Source organism: Vigna unguiculata, chromosome 9 (genome assembly GCF_004118075.2).
Source record: "Vigna unguiculata cultivar IT97K-499-35 chromosome 9, ASM411807v1, whole genome shotgun sequence".
NCBI classification, from domain to species: Eukaryota; Viridiplantae; Streptophyta; class Magnoliopsida; order Fabales; family Fabaceae; genus Vigna; species Vigna unguiculata.
The window spans coordinates 42,531,649-42,556,719 of record NC_040287.1 but is presented as its reverse complement, the minus strand read 5'-3'; the positions used below and the strand labels follow the sequence as shown (position 1 = coordinate 42,556,719).

Sequence of the window (25,071 nt, the reverse complement as noted above, 5' to 3'; positions counted from 1 at the left end):
ATTTTTATTTTAAATCATGAAATAAATTAAGAAAACTACTTAAAAAATAAAATAATTAAATTTTGATTAAACGTTGAATAGGTTAGAAAAGTCGAGATATATAAATGTACAATTTCCCTTTGAATTGTTTTAGTAACAGTAATCAAAAGGACAATGTTAAATGACGAGGTTGATGGGGGTTGAGAAAAAAATCCGTAATTCAAACATTAACACCCTAGATATATATAAGCAGAGTAGGCTGCATCACGCGCGAGAAACACCGAGTCTTGGTCACACACATGAGTTGCCACTCTGTAATCTTATAAATGCGGTTTTTGACTCTCAGTGTGCCACAACCGCAAACGGTTTCAGGTTTCAAGCTCACTCACTCTTTCATCTCTGTCAACCGAGAAGTGCTGTTGCCAGCGGCTACTGGTTGTTATGGACCTTCGCCGAGGATTCTTCACCTTATTAGTTCTGTTACAGGCAATTTTTTCCCCACTCTCTCACACCTTTTGCATTTTTCCTTCCTTCATTCGTTACCGACCTTCTTCAATTGCAATTATGTGCCGAGTTGGTCATCATTTCCCAGATTCGGAGGATGCAATTCATGTTTTGTCTATGCGTCTGTGTTTCTTGAATTTCTTTTTATACTCTGTCTCGTTGATGAGAAAATTTAAATAAAGATGAAAGAATTCTTTACCAAGAATTTGCTTCAAGATTTTGAAAATGTTCTTGAGTAAGAAGCGAACGCTGTGAGTAAGAAGAGAACGGTTCTTTGTTGATTGTTGATTACGGCATGGTCTTTTTTATCACGCGGCTCAGACTGTGTTCGCTGCTTTACTGGCTTGAAGTTGATTTGGAAGTAAGAGAACTGGTTACCTGGTTTGGTCGGATAGCTAACTTTTGTGGATCGTGTTTTGCAGTTCGTTTCAATTTCATCTTCGGTTGAAGCCGACAACTTGTCCACAAGACTTCTTTTGACCTCCAATGCCAACACAGCGGGGTAGTGTTTCTTGACTGTGTCTTGACTGTGTCGCTTCAATTTTAAAATCCTGTTTGTTTGTCTATCTACAGTACATAGATCCTCTTTTTCGTAATTTTCTGTAATTCTACAATACATTAGATGAACGTAGTTACAAGACAGGAATTGACTGCCCGTGTTTTTCTATCTGAAAGCGGCGAAAACTTCATTTCCATTTGTTCTTATACAGGGAAAAGCATTCCCAGGATTACTGTGCAATGTATGACATTTGTGGAACACGCAGTGACGGTAAAGTAGTGAATTGTCCATTTGGTTCCCCGGCTGTTAAGGTATTTCTGAGTAATGTTCATCCATCTGTCCTATATTTTTTTCTCCAAAAGATTTATTTTCTTGATTTTTTTTTTGCATTTAGATTTTTAGTCTGTGATATGATATTTGATATTGCACTTTTTGATTTCTTTTATTACATAAAGGTAAAGTTGCATCACATCATCTGGTTTGAACTTTTAAAGATTTAATTTTGTCATGATCTGGTCAACCCTTTATCTCTGTCTCTTTTCCCAGCCAGATGATTTGTTCTCATCGAAGATCCAAAGTTTGTGTCCAACTATTACGGGGAACGTTTGTTGTACAGAAGCTCAGTTTGACACATTAAAGACACAGGTCCAACAGGTCAATCTTCTATCTTTTATCTTTCCGCCTCTCTGTTTTCAAAGATTTTTATGGAATTATGGAAACTAATGTTTGGACTAGTCATAGTCTGCCTTATACCATGTCTTTATCTTTCTAGTTAATATTGCCACAAAATTTTGAAATGCTGTGCAACACGCCTTTAACACATTGTACATTATGGCAGGCCATTCCTTTTCTTGTAGGTTGTCCAGCATGCTTAAGAAACTTTTTGAATCTGTTTTGTGAGCTTACGTGTTCTCCGAACCAGAGTTTATTCATCAATGTGACCTCAGTTGACAATGTAAGATTGTACACATTCCAAGTGTTGTACTTTTGTATGTTCAGTTTTGTTATTTATCAATCTTTTTACCAAAAGAAATTTATAAAAAAAAAAGCCTATTTCATGTTGTTGTTCTTGTATATTACTATTGTCATTATCTTGGATGCAAATCATAGCTTGCTACCGTGTTTCCTTTACCATGCCAATGTTACTAATAGACTCCAACTATTATAACTTACAGGTTGATGGTAATTTGACAGTGGGTGGGATTGATTATTTAATAGCTGATGCTTATGGTGAAGGGTTATATGAATCATGCAAAGAGGTAAAGTTTGGCACTATGAATTCTCGAGCTCTACAGTTCATTGGTGCTGGTGCTCAGAATTTTAAAGGTATTGTACTTTTAAGTCTAACTAAGTATTGTTTCTCTTTACTCATGTCATGTCTATGATTTCAGACCACATTGTTGAATTGTAGAAACGTAGAAATATATTACTCCCCTCTTCCCATTTCTTTTCATGTTTAAGGTTGTTGCACTTGGATTAAGATATACTTAGTACATGTAAATTTCAACTAAAAACCCTTATTTCATAACATGTGTCTTAAGTAAAAATGAATTAATACTCTAAAATTTCTACTACCTGCCACCATTTTGTTTACTATAGTATTTCCCACCAAATTGTCCAATTCATGTTTCTCACTATTTTTTTTTCCATAGTGGTGTAAATAATTATGGTGTTCTCTATGCATTCCACTTGCTTATAAACATAAACAAATAAATTTAAAATAATTCAGAGCGTTTTTATGTAAGGGTAAAGTTGAGAAAAATAAATTAATTTAACTTTGAAATTCTAAAGCATGGCAACAAATGGGAAGGAGGGGATAGTTCTTCTGAACTTTGGATGATCAAGCCTGTCACTGAAATTGACTTGTATAATGCTTTTTGTATACATGTGCAGGACCTCTCCTAAAGTGACATGCATAGATGCATTAGGGTTATTGGTTTGTGATTTTTTGTCTTCTTTTGTATCTCTAGCATACATGCAATGGTGGAAACAAACTTTGCATCTTACTTGTAGTAGAGTGCATTTGCTTTTGTTATTTGTTATATTTTATTTTCTTCGAGGTTTTTGCAGGATTTTCCTCTTAAACATAATTTGATATTCTCTTATAGCCCTGTCTATGCAAAAACAAACTTGTATGACTATCATTACGGTAATTTGACTGATATGTGATACTAGCAGCATAGCAAACGTAAATCTTCCTTTTGACATGGAATTAGTTGTGTAAAGTTATTTTTTAGTTCATTGCTTGAAAGTTTGATGCTTATACTGAGAATACTTTTGCCAGATTGGTTTGCTTTTATTGGTAGAAAAGCAGCCCCTCATGGTCTTGGTTCACCATATGCAATTACATTCAGGTCAAATGCAATTGAGTCATCTGGCATGAAACCTATGAATGTTTCAACTTATTCGTGTGGAGATATTTCTCTTGGCTGTTCTTGTGGTGACTGCCCTTCATCTTCAGTATGCTCCGTTTCATCTTCAACTACCACCAGTAAGAAGGATTCATGCTCCGTGAAAGTTGGGACTTTAGTGGTAAGCTAGCATATTATAATGATTGTGGTATTTACAGATGTATTTGCTTGCTGTTCATAATGATGAATAAATTGGGGTTTGTGGAGGCTGCTGACTACCGTGGTTTTACCTTTGGCATTTGTAGGTGAAATGTGTTGACTTTATTTTGGCAGTCTTGTACATTATACTGATTTGTGTGTTCTTGGGTTGGGGACTGTATCATCGGATAAGAGAAAGGAAACCTACATACAGAACTAAATCAGTGTCTAATGTCATTAGTGACGGTGCACTGTATACTCGTAACAGGGAGAAGGATGAGAACCTCCCAATGCAGATTCATGTTAGTATGCTACTTTTTAATCTTAGCATGTTTGTCTTTCCTTTCTTTTTTCAACTTAAAAGGAAAAGTTTTGTTTCTTTTCCTTATGCATGTTTCTCCAATTCTGACTTTGTTTTAACTGATCTTGATTATAAGATGATGGAAGATGCCCGAGAAAACAGAAATGAAGTCCGGCTCTCTGCAGTGCAGGGATATATGTCAAATTTTTACAGGTTACTGCCTATGCTTCAACATATATCATCTGAAGTAGATTGTCATCTGACCTCACTTTTGCAAATAGGAAATATGGATCGTATGTAGCTAGACATCCGATTGTGATGTTGGCTTCATCTGTCGCTATTATTCTTCTCCTCTGTGTTGGTCTAATTCAGTTCAAGGTTGAGACACGACCTGAGAAGGTAAATATCACATAGTTGCTACTCTTTTTGTTTAAAATGCCGTCTCATTTTGTTATCTTTCTCTACAAGCTTTTTCTGTTAGATTTTGTTAAATGATACAAGTGCAATTAATTTCCATATTTAGTCAATGAATTTTTTTCTCCTCACTTCTGAAGTTTTTAAGCAACTAGCTGTCTGTGGTTAAAAAATGTACTGTTTTGTTATTTTCTGATTTTCAGTGCTCCTTTTGTATGTAGCAAACTCTTTTGCTGGTCTTTTTTTCTTTTTGGCTCCATTACTTGAGTTTCCACTATTGTATAATAGGGGAAAATTTTTGGTTGAAATTTTTTCTAATAAGAGTATCAAGAAATCTAATGACTGATTGTAATTTTTAATTCAAATGGAAATCGGGGGGAGGGTGTCATTGAAGATTTGTTTTGCTAGAGCATAAAGATGAAAAATGAACAATTAAAATTTGGAAGTTTAATGTAATAAGCAAATATATATATAGGCTGGGAAGAAGTGGCTTTAACATACTGCTATCATGTGTTATGGTTTACTGTCAAGGCTACTTGGTATCCGAATAATATTTTTTTACCTTACTATATATTTCTCTAAATTACTTGGATTTGGAAAAATAACTTCCTACACTTCTTAGCTCTGGGTAGGACCTGGAAGCAAAGCAGCGCAAGAGAAGCAGTTTTTTGACAGTCATCTTGCTCCATTTTACCGAATTGAACAGGTTCTTGTTTTGATCCCCCTTTACTTCATCAGTACAGCATGCAACAACTCCTCCCAGTGAATGTTTTGCTATTTATTTTATAGTCACTTCTTTTTTTCTCTTATGGAAAAAAGATGTATCTTTCTATTTTATTTGGCTTTAAGATTCCTTACATGCATTCTCAGAGGATGGCATGTACTAAAAGATAAGCTTGTTTACCAGTACAATATGCAACAACTCCACCCTGTGAAAGTTTTGCTAATTTTATTTTATTCAGTTACTTCTTTGCTTCACTCATGAAAAAAAAAGGATGTGTATTTCTTATTTATTTTGCTTTCAACTTACATGCATTTCCAGTGAATAACATGTACTGAAAGACAAATTTGTTGTAAGGAACGAAAAAAATCCTTTTTCTCTATTAAAGGTTTACCCTACATGCATTTTTTTATCAAAAAGGGCAGGAGGTGATGAAACTGTATAATAGTATAATTGTAATCCGCTCTTAAGAGGTTTATCATTTTTCCTTTTATAATGTTGATATCAATTTTGTCTTCCCAATAATAAGTCAACACCAGTCTGCATTTTGCAACACTAGGCAATTTGAGATAATATTCAGGCTAGACTTTTGCTAATTTATCTTAATGAAGACAGCCACTTTTCTTTTACAGCTCATACTGGCAACAATTCCAGATCACGTAAATAGTACATCACCAAGAATTGTGTCAGATGACAACATTAAATTTTTGTTTGAAATACAGAAAAAGGTATGTGTTACATCTTGTAGTACTACTGAAATATTTTGATTATTATGTTGCATTGAGGGCTTTGCTTTCAGGTTGATGCTATTCGTGCTAATTATTCTGGCTCGATGGTATCTCTGCAAGACATATGTATGAAGCCACTAGACAAAGATTGTGCTACTCAAAGTGTCCTGCAGGTATAGTTATTGATTTGCAGCCACAAAACTATAATGTTTCATCATATTTGTTGTAATGATTTGCATTTTAAAAATTATGAATAGCAATTTTTCCCCTCCTGATTAACAGTACTTCAAAATGGATCCCAAAAATTTAGACAATTACGGGGGAGTTGACCATCTCAATTACTGTTTCGAGGTACCAAATTTTAACTTTACATCTTCAAGTTGATTGTAGTTTTAGATATTCTACTGTTGTTTTACATATTCAGCAATTTAAATATTCTTTAATTTCTTGCATAGAGCAATTATAGAAGTAGAACCATGACAACTACTGGGAATACCTTCTCTGTGCATTCTGCTAAATTTTAATTTTAATATCACGCAAGTCAGTGGTTGGTAATCTCGTTGATGTGGATGTCATTTAAAATCCTTTTGAATGTTATTGATTTTTTTTCGCTGGAATTTGGGGGGAGTGGATGGTCATGATTGGATAACTTGTACTTCATTTTACACTACATATTGCATCAGATCTCTCTCTGAAAGTTTTAAAGACTAATAATCAGGGGAAAAAGACCTTTTTTTTGTCTGATATGAATAATAAGTGGTATATTTTCGTTCTTGCAATCTAGAACCTTTATCCTTTATACCATTGATTAGAATATTAATTGTTGAAATTATGATATCGCAGACTTCAAAATTATAAATCTCAATCCTAGATTTTCTAAACAATAATTATAAATGCTCTATTATCTAAAATGCACTTCCTTATTTTAAAGGAGTCAATGATATAATTTAAAAATGACCTTATTATTTTCTAATGTTGTGTTCGTTCAGCATTATTCCTCAGCAGACCTATGTATGAGTGCATTTAAAGCTCCTCTTGATCCAAGCACTGTATTAGGAGGATTCTCTGGAAATGATTATTCAGGGGTACTCTCTTTTTCCTTCTATGTCGTGAATGACTGGGATTCTGTTGAACATATGGTAACCATAATGTAATTTATTCAAGACAGGCATCTGCATTCGTTGTAACGTATCCAGTAAATAATGCCGTTGATAAAGAAGGTAATGGAACAAGAAAGGCAATTGCTTGGGAGAAGACCTTTATTCAGCTGGTGAAGGTTAGTGTCGTGTATATTTTAATATCACGTCTTGCTAGTCAACAGTCAACTGTATATTTTAAAGCTTTGATTGCCAATTTCTTCAGCAGAAATAACTGGTTTAGGTTGGTGCAATTTCATCCATTCCTAGGAAATACTTCATACGAGTATGATTCCTGATGAGTATTAGTGTTCACATTTATAGTTTAGTTTACACATCCCATAACTGGGTCCAAGGTCTTCCTTTGTGGAAAGTACAAAGGTGCATTAAATGTTTGTTTGTGCTTTGTGATGTTATATGGTCATGTATAATGGAGTCAGGACATTACTATTTCTACCACTAATCCTAGTTTTCCTGATTTCCTGCATCTATGGTGTTCTTTATGATAGGATGAACTGTTACCAATGGTACAATCAAGAAATTTGACTCTAGCTTTTTCATCTGAAAGCTCTGTTGAAGAAGAGTTGAAAAGAGAAAGTACTGCAGACGCTATTACTATATTGGTAATATTATACTTTCTATTGTTGACACATGCTTGTCCTTAGTACTTTAATTTTTCTCTTACGTGAGGCATGATTATGGATTTATCTGAACAAGTTCTTTTTGTAGGTGTAATTTGTTTAATTCTTATGTTGTACCTTATTTTATTGCAGGTTAGCTATCTTGTGATGTTTGCTTATATATCTCTTACTCTAGGGGATACACTGCATCCTTCATTTTTCTATATTTCTTCAAAGGTGCTGTCTGAACCACAATATCAAGCCATCTTTCCTCCCCTTCAATTTCTTTATTTTTTTTTTCTGTATCTTTCCTCCTCCCTAATCCTTCATTAGTATTTACTTATGGAAATCATTTCTGATTTTAATATCCATTGAATAATTTTGGATTACAGGTGCTACTTGGTCTTTCTGGAGTCATTCTTGTTATGTTGTCTGTCCTTGGGTCGGTTGGATTTTTTAGTGTCCTTGGTGTAAAATCTACTCTGATCATCATGGAAGTTATCCCTTTTCTTGTCCTAGCTGTAAGTTTTGTTTTTCTTACAAAGTTATAAAATAATGGCTATTTATGAAACATATATTTATAATTATTTTTTAGTTTGTGGTATTTGTGTTGGTGGTGATGATTATTATTATGTTCTTGAAGTTATTGTTTATTTACTCATAATTAGGTTTGTTTGATTGACCTGGATATGATGTTTTACATGACTCGGTGTGTCATCGGATTTTCATTAACAAAAAGCCTATATAGTATTTTCCTTGATTAATTGATGTAAACTTTCACTATTTTGATGAGTTTACCCAAGTTTCATGATGTTGAAAGGAATTTCTCATTTATATAATATGAGTAGAAAACGAGGAATCAAGTTAAAAGTTGACAACAAAGTGAGACTTCCTTAATGTTTAGAGCCAAAGAATGTGAAGTAAAGTGCACATTGTTGGTTTTGGAAAATGAGACAAAACAACCATATAGAATGCTACCAAGAATTATCTTTAAGAATACAATGATATTAATCATGCATCTTTTCCTATAATATATGATTCTTTTGCTCTAGCCAGATGAACAACATCAATGAAACTGGGACGTTTCTTTAATTGATTGCTTCCCTGTCTACTCCAATGTGTCATTTGATTGGCTACAGTGCATTTCTGTGATCATTAAACTTCTTATAGAAATGAATATGTGTACTATCAGAACAATATATTACCCAATGACTGGTTCTGTTAAATACGTATATCATATTACAATTTACCAACTTATATTTTTTACCATTCTTCACTTCCTGTTTTTCTTTTTGAATCTTCTTAGGTTGGGGTTGATAATATGTGTATACTAGTTCATGCTGTAAAAAGACAACGACTGGAGTTGCCCTTAGATGAACGAATAAGCAATGCACTTGTGGAAGTTGGACCATCAATAACACTGGCCAGTGTTTCGGAGGTTTTAGCATTTGCAGTTGGTAGTTTTATTTCCATGCCTGCAATCCGTGTGTTTTCCATGTTTGCTGGTAAATTTTTATCCTCTTGGAAATTTATACCTTTGCTGCTGTTACAGTTTTTTGTTTCGTGTCAAATGCTAATCCTTAGCTTTCCTTCTCACTTTCATTCACAGCATTGGCTGTTCTTTTGGACTTTCTCCTGCAAGTTACTGCTTTTGTTGCTTTGATAGTTCTTGACTCTCTGCGGGCAGAAGATAAAAGGGTTGACTGTTTTCCATGCATAAAAGTACATTCGGACCCTGATATAGGTATGACTACATTTTAATCTTAGATGAAACTTATATGTTTATCACTGCATATTTTTATTTTATTTTTTCATTTTGATCGTAAGCTTTTCCTCTTTCCTGTTTGGTAACTATGTCTTTGGATTAACATTATCGTACTTTTCAAAATTGGAAGTTTCAGTCACTTTCATTGAAGTTTGCGTTTTTATAATTTCTCAGGCATTGGACAAAGAAAACCTGGCTTATTGGCTCGATATATGAAGGTAGTTATGACGTTGTCAACAATAATGTTTGGTGATGCCTGTGAAAGCATATCTGACATTGTTTTTTCTTGTTGAAGTACATTCAGTGTTGTTGAAAATCAGTTATGGCGGGATCATGTTAATTTAGGGACTAATATGTTAATTTAACATTTTAAACATTTTTGTAATCTTCTAGTAATGAAGACTGAATCTTTTGTCAAAATTTTGAGTTTATTTAGTCATTTGTAGTGCTTTTACACGTCTTTTGAATCCAATGACAATTAGTTATACTTAGCTTCTTATCCTTTTTTTTCTTATCAGCACTTAGCTTCTTATGCTGCCTGTTCATTTTACCTTTCAGGAGGTTCATGCTCCCATTCTGAGTATATGGGGTGTAAAAATAGTTGTCATAGCAGTTTTTGTGGGATTTACATTTGCTAGCATTGTAAGTATTTGTATATGTTTCTACAGTTTTTGAAAGTAGTTAAACTATACATTTGTGCTTCTGTAATGCATTGCTTTCCTTATTCCGCCCTCTATTTTTATCTATATCTGAACTACAAAGGCATTGAGCACTAGAGTTGAACCTGGTTTAGAGCAAGAGATTGTTCTTCCTCGAGATTCATATCTTCAGGTTTAAAGTTTGACTCAGACTTCATGTTTCTTTGAATTTTTGTCTATGTGCATGTGTTCAAATAGCATATTTATCTTTCTGCAGGGTTATTTCAGTAATGTTTCAGAATATCTCAGAATTGGACCTCCTTTGTATTTTGTTGTGAAAAACTATAACTACAGGTAATTTGGACCTATTGTGTTTTGTTTTCCACCCACGGTTGTGTATAGAAATTAGTATTTGCATAGTTTGTTAATTTTCTGGGAGGCAAGTGGTAGGAATATTAATGCATGGTTATTTTGTGTATATTGCACCCAATTTGATGTTTATTTTTAGTTGTACTACCAATATAGATAACTGCCAGTCTCTGTCCAAACTTACTAATGAATAAATTTCTTAAATCATGATATAATGTAATTTTATGCTTTCAACTTCTGCATTTAGTCATAGTATAAAGTATTTTGTCATCTTTTAGTCTATTGTTTAATGCTATATTTTTGTAATGTTTCATTCTTGCTTTTAGGCTTTATACACGAATAATAAAACAAACTAATATTACCATAGCATGAATCATAGAAAATTGTGTTTTTCTAAATTCATCTTCCTTGGATACGAGGTGGTATGGGTCACAAGTTGTTATCCCCAACAATGGTTTTGAATTCTTCACTCCATCTTCAATAGAGATATGCTATTAGTGTTTGAACTTGAGTTGAATATATGTGAATATACCATTGGATGAGGAATGTAGATGCCTAACCTTGGCTAATTATTTTTAATGTTACGGATGATTTGTTCTAATACTATTTTCCTCACCTCAGCTCAGAATCACCACAAACAAATCAGCTTTGCTCCATTAGCCGATGCAATTCAGACTCTCTTTTAAATGAGGTATGGCTTATGCGACTCTGATCATTCTGCATATTTGGCTTATTTGCTCCTTATGTGTGAGAATGTTTATGTAACCATTCTTTTGGTTATTAGCAGAACATTTGTTATTACAAATCCATCATTTCTTAATGAGGCCTTTTGGAGTTCTTTTTCCCTGTAATGAGTGGCTAGGCCATGCTATCCATCTACTTGTTTGCTAAAGTAATTTTTTATCTTTTCCTACATGTGATAACTCGGATACTCCCTGTAATGAATGATGTCTCTTTACCTTTGTAGATTGCTAAAGTGGCCCTAGTACCAGACACAAGTTATATTGCCAAGCCAGCTGCCTCATGGCTGGATGATTTTCTAGTGTGGGTATCTCCAGAAGCATTTGGGTGCTGCAGGAAGTTTACAAATGGGAGTTATTGCCCTCCTGATGATCAGGTCAGGTGCATATGATAATAAGTTATTGATCAATGTGTAAAATCTTAATTCTGTTATAATACATGTTTCTTGTACTTTTTGTTAGAATTGCTAATGTTCACGATGAATAATAGATAACTTGTCTTGATGAGAGGGAATGTACTCAATCATGCACATGGCTTGGAGTTTACCGATTTACTTAATGTGTTAGAGTTGGATCTAAGATTTTCAGTTTTGTTACTTTATTAGTTTTATAATCAAAGAATATTTTTAAATGAAAAAAAAATAATATTTGCAAAGAAATGGAGCTAGGTTTAAAATTTTGTACAAAAGATTGAGAGAAAAGTTGTAGATGGTGGATAATTTTTTTCTAAAGCAGTCAAAGCATACAATAACTTAATTGTAGCTGAAAGATTTTTTGTTTTCTTTCTAGCCTCCTTGCTGTGCTCCTGGGGACAACTCCTGTGTTTCAGTTGGAACATGTAAAGATTGCACAACGGTAATTGAACAGATATTTTTCAACCTCTTAATTTTTTATTTTTTTTGAATACTTTATTTTTTCTGTTCTGAGACCTTACTCCAGCACTTTGTAAACTGTGCAGTGTTTCCGTCACTCAGATCTCCAGAATGATCGTCCATCTACAACCCAATTTAGGGAGAAACTGCCATGGTTCCTTAGTTCTCTGCCATCTGCTGATTGTGCAAAAGGTGGTCACGGAGCATACACCAGCAGTGTTGAACTGACAGGTTCATTGATTTAAAGAATCTTTATTCAATTTAAGTCTGGTTCAAATTCTGTTCTGTAAATCCGGAAGTCTGAATCAGTTTAACGTGTAATATGGCATGAATTATTTGATTGTGTTTTGGTTGCCAGGCTACAACAATAGCATTATTCCCGCCTCATCATTTCGTACATATCATACCCCGCTTAACAAGCAGGTTGTATTTCTATGTTACTTCTATAATTAGTTATTCTTATTTGTATCAAAGGACTCGTGTTTAACTGTAAATATGTTTTAGATTGACTACGTTAATTCTATGAGGGCTGCTCGAGAATTCAGTTCAAGAGTTTCTGAATCTTTAAAGGTAGTGTAATCAGTTCACCCTCTGAATAAAATGTTTTTGGCCATTTGCGTAATGTAGAAACAGAAGGTATTCAATCAGATTGAACTAAAGTGTCAAGCGGCAGATTTAGATCTTTACCACATTTTCTATATCCAAACTAACATTCCTTTTCTGATGCAGATTGAGATCTTTCCATATTCAGTGTTTTATATGTTTTTTGAGCAATACCTTCATATATGGAAGACTGCACTGGTCAACCTTGCTATAGCTATTGGTTAGTACTGAGACTTGAGTGGCTTTCTCAAAGTGGTGTGATAAGAATATGCAAATATATTATTGTGCATTGTCATTGCTGTACGTTGTTACTTTCTTGGGAAAAACTTGTGTTAAGGGAAAAACGAGGATAAAATAGATCTTACGAAAATTTTTAGAAGAATTAGATTATACAATCGTGTATTTAATGGATACAGAGTGTAATTTATTTATTATGTATGTTGATATTTAGCCTATAAAACATTATCTTAATCATTCAATGATGTAAACAGGTGCGGTTTTTATCGTTTGTTTGGTTATCACGGGCAGGTGAGCATGAATTTATTTTAGCAAATGGTTTAAGATGTTTTTTACTTCTAACTTCCTGAATTAGATAGAGGTACCAACGAGTTATTGTTTGATGAATTAGTGAAATATTGGTCTGATCCACTTTTTCATTCAACTTTTATGCAGTTTATGGAGTTCATCAATAATTTTGTTGGTCTTGGCAATGGTTGTTGTTGATCTTATGGTATTTTACCTTTGTTTTTTCCTGTTATTTTATTTTTCACTTTCTTGCTAATTGACTAGTGACATAGTTATTTTGAATCACCTAGTTATTTTTTTTAATAACAAGATTATGCTGTGTAGGGAGTGATGACCATTCTGAATATCCAGTTGAATGCTCTCTCGGTGGTCAACCTTGTTATGTCAGTGGGCATTGCGGTTGAGTTTTGTGTGCATATGACTCATTCTTTCACTGTTAGTATTACTCAGCTTTCCCTTTTACATTGCACACGCATTATGCACCTCTACCTAAGTCATCGTCTATAAGTTCAAATCTATCATGTCTTCGCTTGATTTCAGTGGAATTCAGTGAGAAATAATTTTGTAACTCATCATTCTCTGTTTTCCACATATTATTACTCCCTTAAAACTTGATCTCGTAATTGTAGGTGTAGATGGATAAAAATGCTTATATGACTACTGTAATTTTTTAAGTAATAATAGTATTAGTAAAAAGCTTTGAATTCTGTAATACTGAGCTACATGTCATTATTATGTTTTCTATGAACTAGTTTTTATTAGTTCCACATGGCCAAATCTTGTTATTACAGGTAGCAAGTGGAGACAGAGATCAACGTGCTAAGGAAGCTTTGAGTACAATGGGCGCTTCAGTGTTCAGGTGATTTTGTGCTAGGTTTTTTTTTTAATGTTTAATTGCTTGAATTGCACACATGCATGCATGCATTCAATGATGAAGTCATTCTTCACTCTGTCCTTCAGTGTCCTACACTCTGACTTATGAATGACTAGATGCAGTGATCCTTTTTACAAAATCATTTTCTCATCGTATTTGCAACACCAATTTCACTGCGATTGTGCTCTATCAGCATCTGCATCCCATATTCTTGTCTTAAAATCGTGTGCTCTATTTTTATTTTTCTGCACAAAATTTACTTCTTCATGCGATTGCAGTGGCATTACACTAACAAAGCTGGTTGGAGTTATTGTTCTTTGCTTCTCAAGAACAGAAGTATTTGTGGTATTATGAATTTAAGGCCTGACTGTTACATTTTCTATTACTCTTTTTTTGTGCATGTTATATTTGCTATAACTAATCTTTTCATTTTGCAGATTTATTACTTTCGGATGTACTTGTCGTTAGTGCTTCTTGGTTTCTTGCACGGACTTGTCTTTTTGCCGGTCAGTCATGATTCTTGATTCGTCCTTTTCAATTATTGTCTTCACAATTTGTCGTGTGTACGGACTTGTCAATTTAACTTAGTTCAAAACACTTGATTCTGTCCCATATGACATGGTCGGAGCAATTGGGATAAAATGTTCATATAACAAAAAAATTCACAGGACCAAAATAGTAACAAAAGCAACATAGGTCAGGACCGATCAATAAACCGGTTTGCGAGAATCGGGTCTCTGGTTAAGATAGAGAGGGTTAACATTTCTGTGAATTTGTAAGATACTTGTATCCAAAAAATTGTTCTACAACTGGTGAGATACTTGTAGCCGGAAAAATAATGGTTAAAATTTCTGTCAAAAAATCGATGATGGGGTGCCCAGCTCTACTGTATCCCAGGATTTCATTGAATTTATCCCATAATATTTGAACTTTGTTGGAGATACTGGAAATATATTTTGATGGCTTTCTTCTCCTTCTGGTGCAGGTGGTATTAAGCATATTTGGTCCACCTTCAAGATGTTCAATTACTGAGCAAGGGGAAATTCGTTCATCAACATCTTCACGACAGTAAACTTACACATGAAGCATCTGTAAAGTACAGAATTTTATAGGCCAAACAGAAGACAGGAAATACAGCAATTTTGACATATCTCCCACTAACTTTGTGTATCATTATTACTCTTTGTACCTATATAATAATATCTGGTATGTAGTGTAATGTGAAAGTTTCTGAAAAACCAAATTAAAGTGTTAATTTAATATATATAGGCCATAGTTTTATTAACTTTTTAGTTGAGCCTCTATACATGTATTTCTTTTTTGTTAGATTATTTTTAGTTTAGAAACTTTGAATTTTATAATCAAGTCTTTGCAAGTTAACACCACTAATACACCGTTCATTGTTGAATTGTGGTGTTTTTAACATGTCATTTATACGGATAATAATTAATGCAGGTTGCTTTCTTGAATTTCTTGAGCTTTTTAATAATTAAATGCCTGTAAGTTCTTAAAGTCAAATTACTTTTTTTAATATTCATATTTAAAATTGAATGCACTTAATTATTAAGATAATATTAGAAGAACAGTTCTATATGAATGGGATTTATATTGTTTTAGATCTTGTCAAATAATAAAATATAAAACAAAAGTTAGGAAGGTCGTTTATTAGATTATCTATTATGTTGTTCAATAGTGTGTTAGGCTAGACTCTCTAGTGTGTGTAGACTTACAATGTAGTATTTCATGAGTTGGTCTTACACTTGAAGTTTATATATACAAGTATTATTTTATGTTTTACTTATGCTTTGATATTTGATTTTGCGTATATCTAATTAAATGCAATAGTGTTTTTTTTATTCTCTTATAATTGGCGGTGTCTATAGAGTGAAGAAAGAAAATAAAAAAATTATGAAATATGACTACCAAGTTTGATATTAAGAATTTTTTTGGAAACAACTTCAAGTTATATATATAGGATAAAAATAGAAGTCATCTAAATACCATAAGATTGTGCTGAATTAATAAAGGATGAGACAAACATGATATTTCATTTATCGTAGAAGGAGGAAATTAATATGATAACAAAGTCGGAAGCACCATGGGAAAGTCATAAAGATAAATACTATTGTAATAATGTGAATAAAAAAGTTACGAAATATTTGGTGCATAGAGTTTGTCTGAGGCAATAGTTATACTCATCCAAGATTACAAAATTAAGAATGTTAACAGAGCAACTAGTAGACTTTACTAAATGTAGTATTATGATTTTACACTTCAATTTCTCACAATAAAAATCACATAAAATTAAGTATATTACTTTTTCACTCATACATACTTTCATAAATAGTTATTGTATATACTTTTTTTTGTTTTTTTTTTTGTTTTCATTCTTTTTATCTTATTCCAATTGAGCCTCTGACGCAAGAAAATATGAGTAGACTTAATGGCTAATACATTAATAAAATACTAAAACAATTGAGACATGACAACAGTTGTCAGTGGTACGGTAGTCACCAACTACGAATTTGTAAGTGATGTATGCATTCATAAATAAAAAATGAATAAATATTTAAAGTATAACATTTATACCCTATTCCTGACCCAACGTACAGCAAAATAAATTATTGGTTTTTCCCCTCAAAACCGACTTAACACAATTCATTCATGAATACCTCGAATCAAAATGTAGAGTGATTGACATAAATTAGAATAAATTTACATAGGTGAACTATACATAAGTTGTCCTTATTTTTTCTACTTAATTTAATTATTCACAGCGTAAAAAAAATGTTCCATTTATTATCTTATAGTTGGAACCATTAATAGTAACCCTGGTTGGTATTTCTCAACATCTTATCTTATGCATATGTCGTTGTTGCAACTTTATTAAACTAACATTGGCAAGTGCATCATGGATGTGCATAATAGATAATTGACAATCTTAGTGGAATAGTGATGTGGCATATAATGGAAACGACAACTATAGTACATGATTGCTGCGTTGGATTCAACGTTGGACGAATCTCTCTCAGGTTTCAGATAAATAAACGATGATTCAGGCAACAAAAATATCAAAATACTATTTGCCTTCGAATTATTTCCTCACCAAAACTGAAGAAGTACAATATTCTTTAACAAGTACTGCCATAACTACATTCAGAATTTTCTAATGTGCAATCGAAAATTCAACATAGTTTGAGCGGGTTTGTGCTATCATTCTTCCACTTTCCCGTGGAATCAAACATAAAAGAACAAAAATAACATTAGTTTGGTGTTCCAGGTTATTTTCATTAAAAATCTTACATTAACTAAAGATAAGACAGGTCAAAATCTTACATTAACTAGAAATAAGACCAGTTTATTATATGTGTATGTATGTGAATGTAAACTTTATCTTACAAGTCAATTTTGTAAAGTTAAGTTAGGTTTAAAGTCTTGATAAACCAGACTCTTCTATATGGAAAAACTCAATGAGAATTAAATATTACATATCAGAATCTGCTTATTGCTTAGAGCACAAGGAAGTTTATCCTTACATTCTGCTAAAGTAATAAAAAAAAAATCACAAAAAAAGAAGAAAGAATTGTGTATTTTCTAAGACTGATTCACATAACATACATGAAAAAGGATCTTATGATTTACAATCAATCTGTTATCTAAACTCTAAAGAACTTCTCATACTATGACTAGAAATTTGTAGGCTTAATTTGATGGTGGCACTCTCAGAAGATCGACAAACATCAATGCACTCCTCCAAGTCAGCATCACAAGTGAGTAGTACCCACTCACTGTCATCATCCAAGTATTTCACATCAAATTTTCTCATGTCACTCACACTAAATCTCCTACCAATTTCCTGCATAAGATCTTCATAGCCCCAGTTCTTGGGCATCCGAAACCGAGTTTTTTCATCACCGTATGTGACTTTTACTCTGTGACCATCCACCTTGCTACTTGTTTTCAACAAGGGTCGTTGATACTGGTTTTTGGGGTGCTCACCAAGTGTTTCCTGGCTCAGTGATCTTGGCAAGACCTTTGCTTTATCCTGATTCAGGCTTTTAAGCTCTGCTTCGCTTCTGATCCTCTTCAACGCAACATCTGCAGAATCTTCACCAGCCATGGTGGAATCTTTGTTACCGGCAATGTTGGTTGCGGGATTCTGCTGCTGTAGCTCCGACATGCTGGAGCAGGAATGGCTTGAAATGGAACTCTGGCCGCAGGAGGAAGAGGGAGATTTTGATGTGCCTTCTGGACTCAATGAACCAGGATCTGGGTGCGTGCTTATTGAGTTTGGATTATCGGTTTGATTCAGAGTTGAGAACATGGTTGTTCCTGATAAGTTTGGAGAAGCTAGTTCTGGGAAGTTTGAATAGAAAGAATCGATTTGAAATGCCCCAGAGGCACCTTGAACCGAGTCAATCACAAGTTGAAGTTTCTGTAAGGAGTGACCAACCTTTTTGATCTTTCGTGAGGGCCAACGCTTTATCCCGTGTTGCCGGCAAATCCTTTTCAAGGTTGTTGTACACACTGGCAAATGTTTAAATATAAAACCATGCTTATATTGAAATGAAACAGATTACTGCTAGATAAGCAAAGAAAAAGCACTGCAATATATGTATGTAATCGCAGCTTTTTCTGCTTTTGTCATATAAGAAAACGATTGGAAGTCCACATCGACTAGATATAAATATGTTCATATCAAACTTAGCCAGTTTAGATGAACTTTTCAATAAGCACATGTGAAGGAAGTGAAACGAATCAAACTCTTTGCAAAAATTAAAATCAACAACAGGGATATAAAGTTTAGTTCTATGTGTGGTGCACTACATAAGAATAAAACAATACAAGACAAGAGGTTGAAAATGTGGTTTATGTTGGTTCTATGAGAAAGGGTGGAACAAAGTAGTATAGAATAGAACCTTTGAGTTCCATTCTGTTCTATCTGCATGGCAAACAGTACCTAGTGTTTGCACACAAAAACAAAAACAATAAAAGAAACATGCTCTTGTACAAGACTTACCACCGATATTCTTTGCAGCATCTTTCAAACTTCCAGCAAAATATTGTCTAAGAACTTGCAAAGTGATAGTTTTCTCTGCCTTGGCTCGTCTTCTCTCTCCCATTTTACTAATTCCCACACTTGATAAGTTACCCTCAACAGAAGTAGAACACTCCCTGACACAGTCAAGGTTTCCCTTTAAAACAGGACTTTCTTGTTGCTGCCTCGGGTCAGAGAAGTTTCTACCAGTTGTTTCACTTAATTTTTCTTCAGTATCTAATGAAAGAACCGTCCCTTTGTGTTGAAGTTCCTCACAAATTGCAGTGCTATCAAATCCACCATCTGCAAGGGAAATCACTTCATCAATTGACAAGTTAGCTTCCTCCAATTCCTTATCACTTATAACCCGCAAGCTGCGACAAACCCTTTGTATAATGATGGACAATGATGTCAGCATCTTCCTCTGCTCTTCACTGTCATTGCAATCTACAGGCAAGAAGAACTCCAAAACAAAGTCATCGGTGCTATTGAAGATGCTTCGAAGGCGTATGGCAACAGCAGCACGCAATCCAAACAGCCTCGCATGATGAGACAGTGGATAGTCTTTCTTGCTTAAGGATGTTATGTCGTCTGAGAAACATGGTTGATTGGTCATAAAAGCTCCCCCAGCAACACCTTCACCCTTCAACAAGTGATGTTCTGTGCAAGACTCGTGAAAAGGCCTGATTTTGGGATCACCAACATAGCAAGCATGTTCTACCGGAGATATACATAGCAGATAATTATCTTCTGAGTGCCGACACCCCTCTTTGCCTTGTTGAACACATGGGATCCAAGTTTGAGCTAAAGGTAATCTATGCATTTCACATGCAGATCTCAACACCAGTTGAATCTCAGGTAGCACAGCTTCGTAGGACCTGTTGCATGCCTGATAAAATAAAAAATACTTGTTAGAAGGAGAATTGCAAAGTTGAGATCATTAAAAATCCTTCCTCTCAGAGTTGGTTTTTCATTTACCTCCACATTATGAATACTTAATTGTTTTGAGCTTCTAAGATCAACGGCCTGCAGGATCACACATTTCAACAAATCATCATCAAACTGGTGTAATGAGTTCTTACGAGCTTTTCATGTTGGGCATGTTAGGTGTTAACCATAAGCATCTCTACTCAAATGTGTTAAAGTAAAGCAATTCAATCACAACTCACAACAGTGAAAAGTGGAAAACATCAGATAAGCATGAAAATTTGCGTTCACAAACATGACCATGCCATATTTCGTAAAAGGGACATACCGAGAACACTTGTTGAGCATTTTTATTCCTTCAGAATCAGCAAATGCATGTTCAAAACAACCTAAGATAAAATCTCACTATTTCAAAATCTAAGATGTTTGGTTCAACTTTTCCTGGAATGTTTATTTACCTACACACTGCTACAGTAAAAAAAACAACAGAAGAGAAGAAGTGATGCAAATAGGAAAGGAGAAAAACCTCAAGAGCTTTGCAAACACTGTCAAGTTCAGGACCATAGTTGATCTGCTGAGTAGTCATGACAACCTCAATAACCCCCAAGCACATCTTGCTCCCTTGCTCAAAGATTGGTACTGCGAGTGACCCACGCACATCATACTCTTGAGCATGGTCAACTCGCGGATACTCGTCACTCCTAAAGAATCTAACATCAGGAGTCCATTCAGGAACCTTGTCTCTGAACACTCTACCTGGTAACCCTGGCAACAATTCCTTGGAGCCACCCTTCTCTGCTGCCACCAACTCCTTCACCTCACCCTCCTCCGCAGAAAACTCGTACCTCACTGAGATTTCACGGTACTTTGCAAGGTTCACAGACCTGGAATCGAGTGAGAACAGAATATCATTAGCTGCGAGAATCGGTCTACCACCTCTATGAACCGGCACCCATATCTGTGTAAGCATGTTTTTGTTCCTGTTGTAGTCTTTGATCCACATGAGGGCCCTTATCAGCTTCTCCATTATGGAAGGTCCAGGTGCAGGACTTGGTGCGGGTGCAAACCTCCATCTTCTCACCCCTTCAGATGCTCCTTCAATTGCAGTAGTTTCAGGCTGCAACTCTTGACCAACAACAACATTAACCATGTTGTCGTTGTTGTGGCCTTCTTGTTGTGTCCCAAAAGCAGCACCCTGGGGTTCATTGTGGTTGGTCTCCAAGGCGGGCCAGGAGAATGAAGGGTCAAAGAGGGGATTGGAAAAGGAAGGACTTTGCGGCAAGAAGTCAGATCCATCAACAGAGGCTTCCAACCAGCACCCATCTAAGAAAAGCTCACCCATGTAATCAAAATCCATTGTTGTTATTGTTGTCGTTGTTCCATCGGGTGGTGGAGCTTCCATCATGGAAGCAGGTGATGATGATGTCACACCACCATCTCTCATCATGGGTGGCTGCTTCAGCAAAAAAAAAAACAACTTCCTCCCAAAACAACACAAGCCTCACCTCTCAAACAGATCTCAAAATTCTTGTCTCGTCAAAAGAGAACAACCCAGGACTGGGTTGGGTTGGATTGGATAATATAATATCTGTCTTCACTCCTCAAACGTTGTCCTCTGCCCAAAGTTGTCAATAATGTCAATAACAGCAGATTATATACAAATATCTCTATATTTCTATCTTGCCAAGAATAATATGGAAGGAATCAGACACAGAACGACAAACAATGATGTTTTCTTTTCCACCGAGTATCTCAACAGAGTCAAAATAACACCAGTGGTGGTTTTTTGCAGAAGCAACCCGAAATTTTGACACCCTCGTAGAAATAGAATATATACCCCCTTCTAAACCATGATAAAAAGGGAGGGAGCGAAAAAGAGAAGGAAGTTGGACCAGAAAAAGTGTGGCAGTGCTCAGAAAGATTCTCTCCCAACAACACTACACTTTGCTGCAAATGATAAACAAGATTCCTTCCACCTCTTGTGAATGATAAAGCCACGCTTGTTGAAAAAGGAAAACAGCAGAAGAACGAAGCTGGGTGAAGTAAAGCTGAGAATGAGAGAAGGAGAAAGAGAATTTGAATAACTGGACATGTAAAGATTCTTGAAGATACCCAACTTGCGTTTTCATTTTTTATTGTTTGCAGTTTGCACACTCCACTGTTAACTGTTTACTATAATGTCCCCCCACCCTAGTCCATGCTATTGCTAACCCCAAAATGGTAATATAAAAAGAGCGAAAAAAAAGAAAAAATAAAAGAGAAGAAGTTGAAGAGAGCAGGTAGAAAAGTAGTGGAATTTTAAAAGAGAAAGTAGTGGTGAAAAAGAAGAGAAGAAGAAAAGGGTTTGGTGTTGGAGAAGGAACAGTATGAAGCATTTGTATAGGAGTACGTCAGCAGAAGGAGCCACAGAGAGTGATGATTCCAAGCAAAAGGGGAGAAGATACTGATGCAGACTCCTACCCCACACACAACCCAGTTGTGTTGCGTTGTGTCTGCCTTTGGAACTCTCGTTCTCGCGGTAAAGTCAAACCACAACCCCAACAAAACTATGCTCAAACTCAATGATACATTTTAGTTTTATACTTCAAATATCTTAACTTAGTTTTTAGGGCTAATATATGTTAAAAAAATATTAATAGGATTAGATGTGTTATTAGTTGTTAAAATTTTATATAAAATTAAATATTTTTTATGAAAATTTTGATATATTTTATCTTAAATTTTAAAATATTTATATAATATTTTAATTTAATTATATTAAACTTTTTTTACATTATGAATGGTGTCAAACCGTCATGTAATGACTCATATACTAATCTAAATATATATATATATATATATAAATAAATTGACATAATTAAATTAAAATAATTATATTATTTTCTTTAATTTTAAGAATTAAAATATATCAAAAAATTTGTACATGAACTAGATTTATTTTATTTTGTATTAACTCGTAACATACACAGTTTTTTAATATGTATAATATTATATTAATAGAAAAAATTTGTACATGAACTAGATTTATTTTATTTTGTATTAACTCGTAACATACACAGTTTTTTAATATGTATAATATTATATTAATAGGTGATGATAATATAATATTATTATTAAGTTAATATATAAAATAAAAATATATTTATTAAAAATAAAGTGAAATATTTTAAAAAAACGAAAGAATAACTATTAATAAATAAATAAAAAAAAAAAGAAATAAAAGATAAAATTGATATTTTAAAATTGGACACAAAAGATGAAATCTCTTCCTATATTATTATAAATGAAAGTTTATAAACTAATAATATATTCTCGTGTGTATATATATATATATATATATATATGAAAAACTAAACTAAAATTTAAATAACTTCATACAATTTTAACTTGTGAGTATCAGAAAATGTAGTTGCAGAGGGTTGTAAATGTCTACCAATCAGGCAGTTAAATTGAGGGGAACATAGTGGAACTATTTTATAGAATTCTTAAGCACTTTTTAACCTAATTTTTGTTTAGGAAATTGTATTACTCTACTTTGGGTGCAACTGCATTATTTTTTGTCCTTTTTCTTACTGTGATCTTAAAATAAGTTGTATCTGCTGGAATGAGAATCCTTGGGAGCCGTAAAAGAAGTGTTGATGTTGCTCATCCCACATTGGCCACGATCTCTGCAATTTGCCCATTCCTTTTTCTTCTTTTTTTTCTCTCTTGGTTGTTTCATCAGAAAGCCCCACAAATCTATTAAAATGCAATTTAGAAAATAAATAAGTGTGGCTCACGCTCGTATGGGACCCGTGGGGTTTTTTTTTTTTTTTTTTTTTTTACTTTACTTCAGGAAGATGACCTCAACTCAACTCCTCTTCTGCTCTTCTGTTCCTATACTATTCAACCACTGCATATAAAAAATAATAATTTTTTTTTTAATTTTGTTTACTATAAAAATAATTAGTTTTTTCTTTTACTATTTCAGTATTGCCATGTTCTAATTTTTTTGTTAACATTGTTTATCACTTCCTACTATGTCCAAAATATTAACATATCATTTGTTAATACATGAACCAATTTTTTACATATATGCAGATATAGTTATAGTTTTTAAGGTGAGATTTATACATATTTAAATCTCTTAATAATGAATAGTATGATAAGTTTAATAAATAATAAATTTTAGATAATTTTGATATCATCTTAAATAATAAATTTAAAATTTAATTTAATCTCACAAAATTAATTTATATTATGAGATTTAAATATAATTATATATTATAAAATTGTTATTTTTTATAGATGTATAATCTTTAATATATAAGATCTATTACACTTTTTTATGTGAGTGCGACTTTCACACTTATATGCAGATGACAATCACAATTATAGATCGAATCTTTAATATAATTTTCTATAGAAATACCTTAAGTTTTTGTATAATCATATCTTTACTTAAATAAAACTACAATTCTTGACAATAATGTATTTAAACATAAATTGAATAACATAACGTTATATTACAAATAAAAAACTTGATACTAATAATATACATCTTATTATATCATAAATTATCATTATAAAAGATTACTAACTTTTATAATATCTATCGTACACATTACTATGTTAGTGTCATTTGTAATCAAATGATAATTTAAAATCATTTAGACCAGCATAAAAATTTCCCAGTTAATTCATCATATGAAACTTGACACTAATAATGTATTTTAACATGAAACGAGTAACCTATTTAAATGATTTAATTATTACAAAGCAAGTCACACTCGAGCTGCTTTCAAATTTACCTTTTTAACATTTTAATTTTGTTTTAATTACCTGAAAAATTAACTTGTAGATTCGAACGAAAAATAAAAATACTACACCCGTATACATATAACAAGAATTTTCAATATTTATGTATCTGATATTTATATCATGAACTGAGTTCAATAAATACTTGTAAAATGAGCTATCGATTTTTCAAAATATGTCAATTTAAATTTTTTGCACAGGGATTAAGAAACATAACATTTGTCCTAAACTCTATAAAGGAAATTAAATTAAATACGGAACTGAATTATCTGTTTCTGGAACTGTGTGTTCTTGATACCTTATTATTGTAAAGAAGAAAATAAATGAATCAATTTATGCTATTATTCTTTGAAGAGAGTGTGGAGAAAGAAAGACAAATTTTAGTAAATTATAAAGATTCCCTTGATGTTGCTAAATGATAAATAATCTAAAATGACAATAAACTAGTTTTTTTTCCTTCTATAAAATTACA

The 25,071-nt window shown here is 33.4% G+C and overlaps 2 protein-coding genes across 4 annotated transcripts; one reads left to right on the top strand and one right to left on the bottom strand.

Annotated features, from left to right (window-relative positions):
- The first annotated feature begins 206 nt into the window (after positions 1–206).
- LOC114163314 (NPC intracellular cholesterol transporter 1) lies at positions 207–15,304 on the top strand. Of its 3 annotated transcripts, XM_028047545.1 has the most exons (39): positions 207–465; positions 906–985; positions 1,194–1,293; positions 1,529–1,636; positions 1,821–1,937; positions 2,158–2,308; positions 3,267–3,514; positions 3,639–3,833; positions 3,969–4,045; positions 4,114–4,231; positions 4,869–4,952; positions 5,600–5,695; positions 5,767–5,868; positions 5,978–6,046; positions 6,685–6,780; positions 6,864–6,971; positions 7,341–7,454; positions 7,605–7,688; positions 7,844–7,972; positions 8,758–8,956; positions 9,061–9,195; positions 9,391–9,434; positions 9,775–9,858; positions 9,979–10,047; positions 10,132–10,208; positions 10,845–10,914; positions 11,191–11,340; positions 11,753–11,818; positions 11,922–12,066; positions 12,194–12,258; positions 12,340–12,405; positions 12,565–12,658; positions 12,930–12,966; positions 13,111–13,168; positions 13,288–13,398; positions 13,755–13,822; positions 14,116–14,182; positions 14,275–14,343; positions 14,823–15,304. In XM_028047545.1, exons 1-39 carry the CDS (start codon positions 421–423, stop codon positions 14,907–14,909), a joined length of 3,882 nt encoding a protein of 1,293 aa, XP_027903346.1. In that variant the 5' UTR covers positions 207–420; the 3' UTR covers positions 14,910–15,304. The 3 variants fall into 3 exon arrangements, with proteins under 3 accessions (XP_027903346.1, XP_027903348.1, XP_027903349.1); XM_028047547.1 differs by lacking the exons at positions 207–465; positions 906–985 and having other exon boundaries at positions 1,533–1,636; positions 14,823–15,124; XM_028047548.1 differs by lacking the exons at positions 207–465; positions 906–985; positions 1,194–1,293; positions 1,529–1,636; positions 1,821–1,937 and having other exon boundaries at positions 3,337–3,514; positions 14,823–15,124.
- Positions 15,305–17,295: 1,991 nt separating this feature from the next.
- Positions 17,296–22,071, bottom strand: LOC114162381 (protein NLP4-like). Its single transcript, XM_028046252.1, has 5 exons — positions 21,695–22,071; positions 20,329–21,417; positions 19,854–19,901; positions 18,858–19,764; positions 17,296–18,364 (listed from the first exon to the last, which is right to left on the bottom strand). Exons 2-5 carry the CDS (start codon positions 21,247–21,249, stop codon positions 17,490–17,492), a joined length of 2,751 nt encoding a protein of 916 aa, XP_027902053.1. The 5' UTR covers positions 21,250–21,417; positions 21,695–22,071; the 3' UTR covers positions 17,296–17,489.
- Positions 22,072–25,071: the final 3,000 nt, after the last annotated feature.

Bases quoted from the DNA above. Each gene is read 5' to 3' on its own strand.
- LOC114163314 (XM_028047545.1), top strand. From the start codon at position 421: ATGGACCTTCGCCGAGGATTCTTCACCTTATTAGTTCTGTTACAG. The intron at 2,309-3,266 runs GTATTGTACTTT...TACTTTTGCCAG, and splicing joins TGGTGCTCAGAATTTTAAAG to ATTGGTTTGCTTTTATTGGT. The intron at 9,435-9,774 runs GTAGTTATGACG...TTTACCTTTCAG, and splicing joins TATTGGCTCGATATATGAAG to GAGGTTCATGCTCCCATTCT.
- LOC114162381 (XM_028046252.1), bottom strand. From the start codon at position 21,249: ATGATGAGAGATGGTGGTGTGACATCATCATCACCTGCTTCCATGATG. The intron at 19,902-20,328 runs GTTTTTCTCCTT...GTGATCCTGCAG, and splicing joins GTGTTTGCAAAGCTCTTGAG to GCCGTTGATCTTAGAAGCTC. The intron at 19,765-19,853 runs GTAAATGAAAAA...TTATTTTATCAG, and splicing joins TAAGTATTCATAATGTGGAG to GCATGCAACAGGTCCTACGA.